This window comes from Blastocystis hominis, assembly GCF_000151665.1.
Source record: "Blastocystis hominis, Singapore isolate B (sub-type 7) whole genome shotgun sequence assembly, scaffold_5".
Classification (NCBI taxonomy): domain Eukaryota; class Bigyra; order Opalinata; family Blastocystidae; genus Blastocystis; species Blastocystis hominis.
The window spans coordinates 230,464-241,311 of record NW_013171860.1 but is presented as its reverse complement, the minus strand read 5'-3'; the positions used below and the strand labels follow the sequence as shown (position 1 = coordinate 241,311).

At 40.8% G+C, this 10,848-nt stretch overlaps 2 protein-coding genes; one reads left to right on the top strand and one right to left on the bottom strand.

Annotated features, from left to right (window-relative positions):
- Window positions 1-624: 624 nt before the first annotated feature.
- Window positions 625-2,065, top strand: GSBLH_T00003963001 (uncharacterized protein; the record flags this gene model as incomplete). The annotated part of the gene is made up of 6 exons (XM_013042790.1): window positions 625-707; window positions 736-885; window positions 916-1,002; window positions 1,031-1,313; window positions 1,349-1,625; window positions 1,659-2,065. The coding sequence occupies 6 exons, from the start codon at window positions 625-627 to the stop codon at window positions 2,063-2,065; spliced, it is 1,287 nt and encodes a 428-aa protein (XP_012898244.1).
- A 184-nt stretch (window positions 2,066-2,249) lies between these two features.
- Window positions 2,250-3,261, bottom strand: GSBLH_T00003962001 (Succinate dehydrogenase iron-sulphur subunit (SDHB); the record flags this gene model as incomplete). XM_013042789.1 has 5 exons in its annotated part: window positions 2,250-2,720; window positions 2,752-2,900; window positions 2,931-3,002; window positions 3,035-3,123; window positions 3,154-3,261. 5 exons carry the CDS (start codon window positions 3,259-3,261, stop codon window positions 2,317-2,319), a joined length of 822 nt encoding a protein of 273 aa, XP_012898243.1. The 3' UTR covers window positions 2,250-2,316.
- Between the last annotated feature and the right edge of the window lie 7,587 nt (window positions 3,262-10,848).

Genomic DNA, 10,848 nt, shown 5'->3' with positions numbered 1-10,848 from the left:
AAGAAGAAGAGGAGGAGGATCAGTCTCATTCTTCTTCCCGTGCCACCCAATCCAACAAAAAACAAACCAAAACCAAAACCAAATCCAAATCTAAAACCAAATCCAACGCAGACTCTGACTCTGACTCCGAGTCCGAACCCAAACCCGAGTCGGCCGCTCCCTCCGCCCCTTCGCTCAGTCCCTCCGAGCACTACGAGGCCTCGCTCACCGCCATCGCCGTGCACTGCGAGAAGATCATCGAAGACCCGTCCACCGGCGTGGTCCGCTCGCACCGCCAGCCCAGCGCTCTCTCCCAAGTCCTCGCCTTCCTCAAGGACCACGACGTCCGTCTTCGCCGCATCGCCATGCTTTCCCTCCTCAAGGTCTTCAACGACATCCTCCCGGTACTCTCCCGCGGGAATTGCCACCTAGAACTACCCCATCCGCCTCGCCACCGCCGAGGAAAAGGCGGGACTGCACAAGCGCGAGGTCCGGCAGATCCGCCAATACGAGGAAAGCCTTCTTACCGCCTATTCCGTACCGCTTCGACCGCGAGTTTTTCATTAGTCCTACGTCAAAACGTTGACCAAGTGTGCCCAGAACCGCGGTTCTGATGAATCGACGAAGCGCCTCGCATTGCGCTGCATGTGCGAATTGCTGAAGAACCACTACCAGTTCAATCTCGCAGACACGCTCAGCAAGGCCATCATTCCCTTCGCGCTGTTATCGTAGTCCCGCGGGAGGGTTCCAACGTAGAAACGTGGAAACCGGAGAAATCGTGCATGCGTGTTTTGGGGAGGTTTTCCGCGGGGATGCGCAGGGACAGATCACGTTTTCGATCGTGCGGCAGCTGGCGGAGAAGATGAAGGCGAAGAATTACCACGTTTCCCCGAATGCGGTGCAAATGTGGCGTTGTAAAGTCCGTTAAATGGGTAGATTTCTGGACTTGCCGCTGCACGAAGCGTTGGTGGAAGGCGACGAGCTTGGCGTGAAATCTCACAAGAAGCGACATCTTTCGGAAGTGTAGAAATCGTCCCGATTTTTGTCATAGGGATAAGATTTTGGCGGAGAGCGAGGGTCCGGACCCTGCAGTGTACAAGGCGTTTCAGAAAGATTCGTTGCAGGAAGTGCTGCTGACGTACTTCCGGATTCTGAAGCTTCCGCGGAACGAGAAGTTGATTCACGTGGTGCTGGAGGGACTCGCGAAGTTCGGACATTTGCTGAATTCGCACATCATCGGGGACTTGTTGGAGCTGCTGAAGTCGGTGCTGCAGCAGGAGCTGCCGATTGAAAGCGTGCTGAAGTGCGTGCTGGCGTCGCTGCGTCTTCTGCAGGTTCCTTCTGGCGCTTTACGCGTTCTGATTGGTAGATTGCGTCTTCGGTGATCAGCACGGACGACAGTCTGTTTCTCAGCCGGCTGTACGCTACGCGGTTTGACTATTTGCTGCCCTGCAATTACCCGCTGATTCCGGATTTTCTCGAGTGCATCGACGTCCGCATTTCGCTTTTTTCTTACCTCCAGATCGGCTTCCTGCAGCGGAAGGAGCTTCTCCACGAGCGAGTAGCCGCGTATATCAAGGCACTGACCACGCTTTCGCTGCAGCTGCCCACGAAGTACGCGATGGCGTGCATCTCGCTGTCTCACTGTAGCTCTTCGCTGAATTAATGATCGAACGTAGCGCTGATGAATCGTTATCCCATGTACTCCTCGCTTATCGAGAACGAGGAGGGCCGGAGAATCAGCGGACAGTTCCAGCTGCAGAAAGACGTTCCAGAGCACGTGAATGGACACGCGGCGACGCTGTGGGAGTGCTGCTTGCTGCGAGATCATTACGATGGAAATGTGGTGAAGGCAGTAAAGGAGTTCGGTGAGAAGCGGAGTCGTGGAAGAGACGAGATGTGGAAGGAAATGCTGAAGAAAGACTTCGGACACAAGATATTCTCGATTAAATCGGTAACCAAGGCGAAGGAGAGAAAGCAGGGCAGTGAGGAAGAGGAAGAGGAAGAGGACATCGATGAGCTGATTGATGACGCGTTTGGATCGGATTCGGAGGAGGATCAGGAATGGAGTGTTTGTTTGAACTAATGATGGTTGGAGTGGAGAGAATGAGGGAGGAATTCGTCTATTCCATTGCGAGAAATCCTTTACGTGGGAATTCTTCACTTTTGCTTTTCGTAGGCTTGTGGCCATATCCAATACTTCGACAAGACGCTCTACGCTCCTCCAACAAACAACCAGTTCCCATTTCTCTTTCTCCAACAAACACTCCACATCCTCCTCATCCTCATCATCACAAATCACCGCACCTCAACTCTCCTCTTCTTCCTCCCCCTCCATTAATGCATATGGTGGATTGCCTTCTTCAGCTTGTGGATCGACCTTCCCGGATTGAGATTCTTGGGGCAAGCATGCGTGCAGTTCATAATCGCATGGCATCGATACAGCTTGTACGTATCGTCCAGACTCTTCAGTCTCTCCTCCGTCATCTCATCACGCGAATCGGCGATCCATCGGTACGCTTGCTGCAGAATCGACGGGCCCAGATACTTATCGCCGTGCCACCAGTACGACGGGCACGACGTCGAGCAGCAGGCGCAGAGAATGCACTCGTACAGACCGTCCAGAAGCAGACGATCCTCGTGCGACTGCAGGTTCTCCACCTTGTAGTCCGTGCTCACCGCCGACTTCTTCTGCAGCCACGGTTTGATCGACGCGTACTGCTCGTAGAAGTTCGTTAAATCTGATTATTAACGCAAACAAGGATTTAGGACCAGCCACCAGATCCTTGATCACATATAAGTGAGGGAGAGGACGAACCGTGCAAACCTTGTTGTCCTTGGGGATCTTAGTCAAACAAGCCAAACCGTTCTCGCCGTTGATGTTCATGGCACACGAACCGCAAATACCCTCACGACATGATCTATATTCACAGGGATTGGATGCTACCTACCTTCTGAACACAAAGGTCGGGTCCTGCTCATTCTTGATCTTGAAAAGAGCGTCCAGTACCATGGTACCACAACTACGCTTCAGCATCTCGAAATTAAAACGTACTCGTTCATATCGACAGCATACTTCTCATAATGAGGCTTGTTATCTCTCTCATTATCGAAACGGAAGATGGAGAAAATCTTATAGTTCTTCTACAAATAATATGGCCTTTCTGTAACAACTGGCTTGCTCTCGGTGGCATTAATCTTCATATCGGGAGTGGTTGCCATCAAACGTTGAGCTGCACTCTGTAACAAGAATGGCTGTCTAGTAAAGCTCTTCACGAGCATCATGGACTTCGTGGCCAACATGGAAATCGCTATTTAGTAGAAAAAACCCAACTCGTGGTTCCGCGGTTATGAGTCCAAAATAGCTAGATACTACAAAAACAAAGAAAGCAAGAAGATATCATATCTATATACCTGAAGTCATAAACAAAGAATTCTCTACTTTATTTAGCACCCTCAATAACACAAAAGATATTGAGCTGAACAATCCAATCTGTATAACCTCATTGAATATCCTCAATTTCTAATAATGGGTAAAGCAATATGGTGCTTTTGTAATTTCTGTAACCAAGTTTAGTATTAAGTACATTCTTTCAAAATACTATGGAGGGTTTTAAGTACTAGGCTAATATTATCTGCAACTGTGAAACTTCAAGAGCTGTTTAGAATTTTATCAATGACTTCGCTGCTCGTACGAGTTGCCAGGAGACTTTTTTATTTATATGTTATTCAACGTGTATAATCACAATTATTTATTTAATTTTGCAGAACATGTTCAACAGTGTCTGCATAGATGCCAGCAGTGCTCAGATTACTGCAGATTACTATAGACGTTATGAACAAATGCTCAGTAATCAGCGATAGTATTAGTATTCAGATATGATTATTATTAATTAAATACTAGGATTTCCAAATCCTTTATATACGAGAAATAAGGTGTTTGACAGCATTAATATCATTACTATTATCTATGTTAGCAATGTTGATAATGATAGAGTGGAGGATAACAAGAATGGACTCTACGCTAATGATAAACACACTTATCCATGTTGTGAGACTTGACTGTAATTATGATTGGAGACAGTAATCAACTACCATTTTTATTGCAATTAGCGAAGATAGATAACATAAGCAATATCAACAACTGGAATTCTAGAGTGAGTATTAGGAATGAAAGATATCACTCATTGTTCTTAATTTCAATCAATCAAAAGAAGATTAGTATTACTGTGAAAGGGTATTACTAAACAATAGTCAAAGTATTATCATGCGGACACACAATAGAATACATCTGTAAGCTACTATTCAATTGATGGGTTTTATGGTAAAAAGCTCATTCAAGTATGAGCAGGCATAATACTAGATTTCCATTTTATTTGCACAAATGGAATGATGGAAAGAAGTAAGGGAATGGCGCTTTTTCTGTAAAACCCGGTGGCCGTTTGATTAGAACAAAACGCGGTGTGGCGACAAATACAAACCCTTTATTGATTGTTGGAATCGACCAATTGACTCTGAGTCCTCGACTGTCGTTCCTGGGTTGACTAGCCGATTATGTAGTCAATAATATCCAGGTGCAAGAAAGCAGCAAACATACCTAGCTAAGGTGAATTACTGTTATTTCTCTTGTATTTACATATTTGTTTACTAATTTGTAATGACTGAAACCCAATATGTGTACATTGTCATCACAAATTCATCTATTGTTGTCCGTGCAAGTCATAAGTGTCTTTGGTAAAGAGAGAACATGCATTATTCCATTCTCATACAAGATTCACCTATCAATGGTACATTCGATTGGATCAATCCTCACAAGTTTAGAAATCCATTTATCATTCCATGACTGTTCTATTCAAACCCAATCAAGTCATGTTCAATAATGTGGACTCAACCAATGTGATGACAAACACCAATGGTGAAGAGGCAACGATCTCGCCTGGTTATTATACACTGAATGAAATCATTGCCATTCTGAACACCATGATTAATACTGCATTCCCAATTTCCACAATGGCTACAAGTTATGAGTGTATTTAAATCCAGTCTCCATACTCTATCGATACCACGATTGCTCCAGATGTACTAAAGATATTTGGGTTAGGAAATCACATGATTGTATTCCCTGCTTCGTTCTATGGATCGCATGTGATTGAAATCACTCAAAATGTCAAGTGATTCAAGTGTATTCTTTGTTGATACAATCATCTGATTTGAAATCGCTAATCAGAACAACAATTCACTCACCACGATGATCATTGATGATCCTGAAATCAATGATATCAATACTGTAAAAGAAATATGAATACCGATGATTCACCGATTTGATCGATTGATGTATGTGTTGAAGGATATGGATGGTAATATCATACATTTGAATGGTGAATTCGAATTCCAATTGACTATTGAAGATGTGTGTGATCAATTGCATACTCCAGTTCCATCGACCAACCAATTCAGTATGATTGAAGTATTTGGAAACAATAGAACAAGAAAGAGATACAACTGGATAATCCTCGATCATTCGATAAGTGTTACATATCATTTGTATCATTCTATACCAATTTCACATTCCATAATGTACCATCTGATCAAGTAGTTGTGATCAATGGAAATAGAACAGATGAAAGTGTAATATCGATTCCATGAGGTACATATGATATCGAAACGATCATTGCAATGTTGAATGCGAGTGATGCTCTATTTGAAATAGTGTATAGTGGAGAAAATGTATTTCGAGTCTATAACCAGTTTGTGATTTTTCTTCTGACACAACTTATTCATTCCTTGAATAAAGCGATTCATTTATCGAGGTGTGTGGGGAACATGAATGAGATCAAGGAACTATGGAAACCAGCAAAACGAAGAGGTGCAACTCGAATGATCATCAGTGGATTCAAATGAAACATATACTTCATCGATCTTATCGATTTCTCTTTCAAACAACACAAATCGATACAGAAAGTATTGAGAAGACAAAAGAGCACTGGATTCTACAAGAATCATGGATACAAGTATGTCCTTGTATGTATTGATGGATATTCGAAATACCTGATGACTCGGAAACTGAAGAGCAAGAGTGCTACAGAAGTCACGCATGCGATGAAGGATATCATTCAGACATATGGTGAATCACCAAAGCATATATGCTCGGATCGAGGTACCGAGTTCACCAATGCCATCTTTCGTACCAACATCTTGAACAAGTATGACATCATCATGTATCACATGGATTCAGCGAATAAAGCAGTACTAGCCGAACGAGTAATTCGAGATATCAAGGAACACATCATGGTTCCTTCATTCCATTCAATCAATGGAAAGGTGTATGGTTCGATTTGATCGATGGTGCAGTTCGTCGACACAATGGAAGGAAGAACAGAGACATCGGATATACACCCAATGACATTTGGCTTAACTACAACAACGATATCTTGTACATGGATAAAACAGAACCATCCAACATGACAATAAAGGACACAACACCTCAATTCAAGGTGGGTGATTATGTTGGAGTGACACGAAGACCTCACATTCTGGAAAAGCGATCATTGACGAGCAAATGGTCTCAGGACTTGGTTGAGGTTGTTGACATTGACGATCACATCATGCCATTGATGTACGAAGTGAAGAATGGAAACAATCGCACACAGAAGTGCTATGATTGGGAACTGCTGGCTAGCAAATGTAAACCACAACCAGAACCACCCATCACTCGATCCAAGAGTGATAAGGAACCCAATGCATTGAGAGAGGCAGCAACATCACATCGATCCATTACAAGCACCCAGATGAAGAAGAAACAACAACCTCGCCTAAGTGTTCAAAAACGATCGTGATGCTCTTCACACCTCTCAGACATACAAGAGAAGGGATATTCGTGAATGCAGAGATCGTATGACTCTTACTTGCCCATTCTATTCCATTTATCAGTTTGGTATGGGAAAGGGTCACAAGATTGTTGAGTGTATCGATGAATGGTACATCGAGCAATGACAAACCATCCATTGAAATACTCACCTTGTATCCCTTATCCACAACCGATTCGATGGAATCACAATGTTTGAATAGGGCATCATTCTCATTGTAACATGGAATCGATGTGATTATGAGATATAAAGCAGAAGATAATTCAAATTGGCATTGATTATTGAATGGTTGAGTGTGTGTGTGTGTATGTTCAAACAGTGTGACATTATTGACTTTCACAAAACAACCAGAAGGTATCGTCCATGAATATTGATGAACGCCATCCACTGTCTCATGCACGAGGACATGTTTGCCATCGTTCTCTGGCATATTGATGAGTATGTTATCGAGCTTCTTGAACGTGTAAATGTTTCCATTGCTGCTGAATATGATCGACATTGATTCAATTTACTTTGGTTGATTTCGTTCATAGGGTTTAACACATACACTCCCTTCAGACACGCTCCATTCATATTCGAGTATGTGAACATGTTGAATGAGAAACGAGCCAAATTCATCACTACTGTGAAGAAGAACCTATACTAGTTATTGGCAAACTCAACATATAGCAAGCTCGTGGAGATTGGATTGAAATGAATGCAAGTGAAGTTCCCCACCACATGGAATGAACGCGAGTCAATCATTCAGAAGCATGGATATGACATGATTGCCGGGACAACCATGTATTCCGAGAATATTATCGGCATCAAGTTGAATACACCGGTGCGCAAGGTGTTGAAGCCGTTCTTCATCGGGTTCGCCATTCTGGATATGTCCAAGCACATCATCTACGATTTCTACTACAATGTGCTCAAGAACACATTTGATAACGTGGAGCTGTTGGGGCAGGACATGGATTCGCTCATCGTACAGTTGCACGATCGCTCTAACATCGTTCACAAGATGTGCGACATGTACAAGTCATTCGACTTCTCGGAATTGAATAACACGAGCTACTTCTATGGACAACTCGTGAAGTACTATGAGCATGAAGTTGACAAGAGCAAGTTCCCTTCATTGGAATCGTTCCTCAACTTCAACAAGAAGTTGTTTGGATGCATTTTGAAAGACAAACACAACGGGCATCGCATCATGTAGTTCTTGAGTTTGAGACCCAAGATATGCCGCCTCGTTGATGAGAAGCATGTCGTGCACAATGCAGCAAAGGGAGTTCCTCGCAATGTGGTGATCGATGGTGAGAGAATGAGTGAGAAAAACAACGAGTTTTACAAGCGTGTCCTTGAGGCAGAGAAGAAGAGAGATGTAGTAATTGAAGGCAACTTCAGGAGAATCAACAATTAAGGATTCAATATCACAACGAAGGAGCAGACCAAGACACTCATGACTTGCACATACAACAAGAGAAGGAGCTTGGACGATAATGTGCACACACTCACGTTCAGGCATTATCGACGAAAGACATGTAAAGAAGAAGCTGTATATACTTTAGACAGTTTGGTCGGGGAATCAGAGATTCCTGTGAGTGATGTAGGAGTTCCGATATTTGTATGGATTGATGCAGGAGAAAGAATTATTCCCCGGTAAGCCTTGGATAAGCATGGAGTAGTGTCGGGAAAAAGCAGATTTGCCGTGCATCGCCTTTCTATACCATAGACAGCGGAGGTAAGCAAAATAAGCCAAAGATAAGATTTCACACCATATTTCTTATGATGGGGGAAAATACTAGTTGTCCAAGGTGGAAAACAGCAAGCGATGTAAGAAGGGATCAAAGGGGCGACTTCGAGAGGCTGGCATACATTTGACGGGGTCTAAGGGGCAACTTTGACCGAAAAAGGCGGGCAATTAATTTGCACAGTACACGTCAATTATCAACTACTATAACTGCTACAATTAAGATAGTAAAACCACCCTTACTAACCATCACAATAATAATTCATAATTCTGCTAAATATCGATAATCATTTGCTGTTAATCACCAGTCATATTGAACATACAATTGATGAATACTAGCATATTCAGATATACATAGTGGTGTTTCATTTTGGTGCATATTGTGTGATATGAATTGTATCAAAGCCCATAATGAATTCACATTCTGAATGTGACAACTAATAATGTTGCTAGTTCGTGTTATAAGCTGAGAGAAGGAATGAGCAGTATTAACAAACAAGAGTCTTCACAATAGTTACTCTCAATAGTATTGATTGTGAATAGTTGATGTTTTGTCATCATCATCATCATCATTATTATTCTGTATGGGAAGATAGAATAATGTGTATTTGTGATTGATTGGATATTTTGGCTTATTAGTATACTCCATGGAATAGAATACTGTGAAAATGAGATAGGTAAGTGTGGAATAATCAGAAATTGCCAATATGAATGAAAACAACAATACTAGAATGTAATGTAATAGTAGAAAATAACATATGTATGAAGTAGCAATGGAAATGCAGTCATTTTCACAAATTATGACGAACAATAGCTGAAATGATGATATTTCACAGGGATCTGTTTTAGCACATCCTGAAACGAATTACATAAATCATGCATAGTTTTGCCTCATAACAAACAAAATCCAGACAAACACGATTCTATCATTTCATTGGTTTAACATAATGTTTGATTCTGTTAAATCCATTTTCATAAAATAACTAATTTTGAGTAACAGGAACAATATTGTTGATACTTAGTACTGGAATAACCAATCGATGAATGAATGATTGATTGGAGTTTGTAGTAAATTCCGTTATTGTTAGTTGGAATGCACAATGATTGGTATATAATGGTTGGAACTGAATGATTCCTAGATATTATCACAGATTGTATGCTATATGTGAATAGAATAGTACTGGAATGATTTGTGTAATTGGTCACAATCTATTGAATGAATATGAGTTGGATGTACAAAGATTGCATAACATGGAGATGGTTTGTACCATGAATGGATGAAAGAATGAAGAAAAGAAGAGAAGAAGAAATAGTATTCATTGCTTAAGATCTTAATCCATTCAATGATATGTATTAGTTATTTATTATGAATGTAATACGTGATTATGATAATGAAGAGTGAATGAGAGAGAATCGAAATGAATGGGAATGTGATTGGTTGTGATATTGGAGTTGGATTCGATACGATTTCAGCAATTCAACACTGAAAAGAAAACAAATGAATGAATGAATGAATCAATGAATCAATGAAAGATTCTCTCTCTGTGGAGTGATTCACAAAACAACAAAGACCTTTATCACAACCAATGAACTGTAATTCTGCATCAATAATGTCATCGATTCAATCATTCATTCAATCATTTGTTCATGCTTTTATGACTGTTTAACGCATGATTGATTGATTGATTGATTGAATCGATGCCTATTCTGTATACTCTTTCATAATATGAATCTATCAAACAACAAAGCAAAGAACAACAATAATAACGACGATAATGAATTCGTTAAAATGGCACAGCAACAATAATAACAGTAATAGAAATCAATGAGAATAATAATAAGATTATGTGTTCAAAAGCAATGCCTAGAATAGAAATGAAATGAAATGAAGTAATGAGCAGCAACAACATAATAGGAACGAACAATAACATGAGTAATCATCCAAATGGATGAATTGTGAACTTAATGCAGTGTCCGATATCGAATTAATACCAAATTGATGTAGAACAAACAATGTGTATGTGAATAACAAGTAATAAGAAGAATAATAACAGTAAAAGGAATAAGAATAAGAAGAATATCTGAGAACAATCCATAGCTACTGATGATTAATAATAATAATAGTAATCATCATAGAAAGAGATATTGAAACAATCATATGTGTAGTTTAATAAATAAATAAGGAAAGAACCAAATCCATGATAATAGTCATATTATTGGAAATATGAGTATTATTATTATCATGGATCAATCAATCAATAATACTTACAG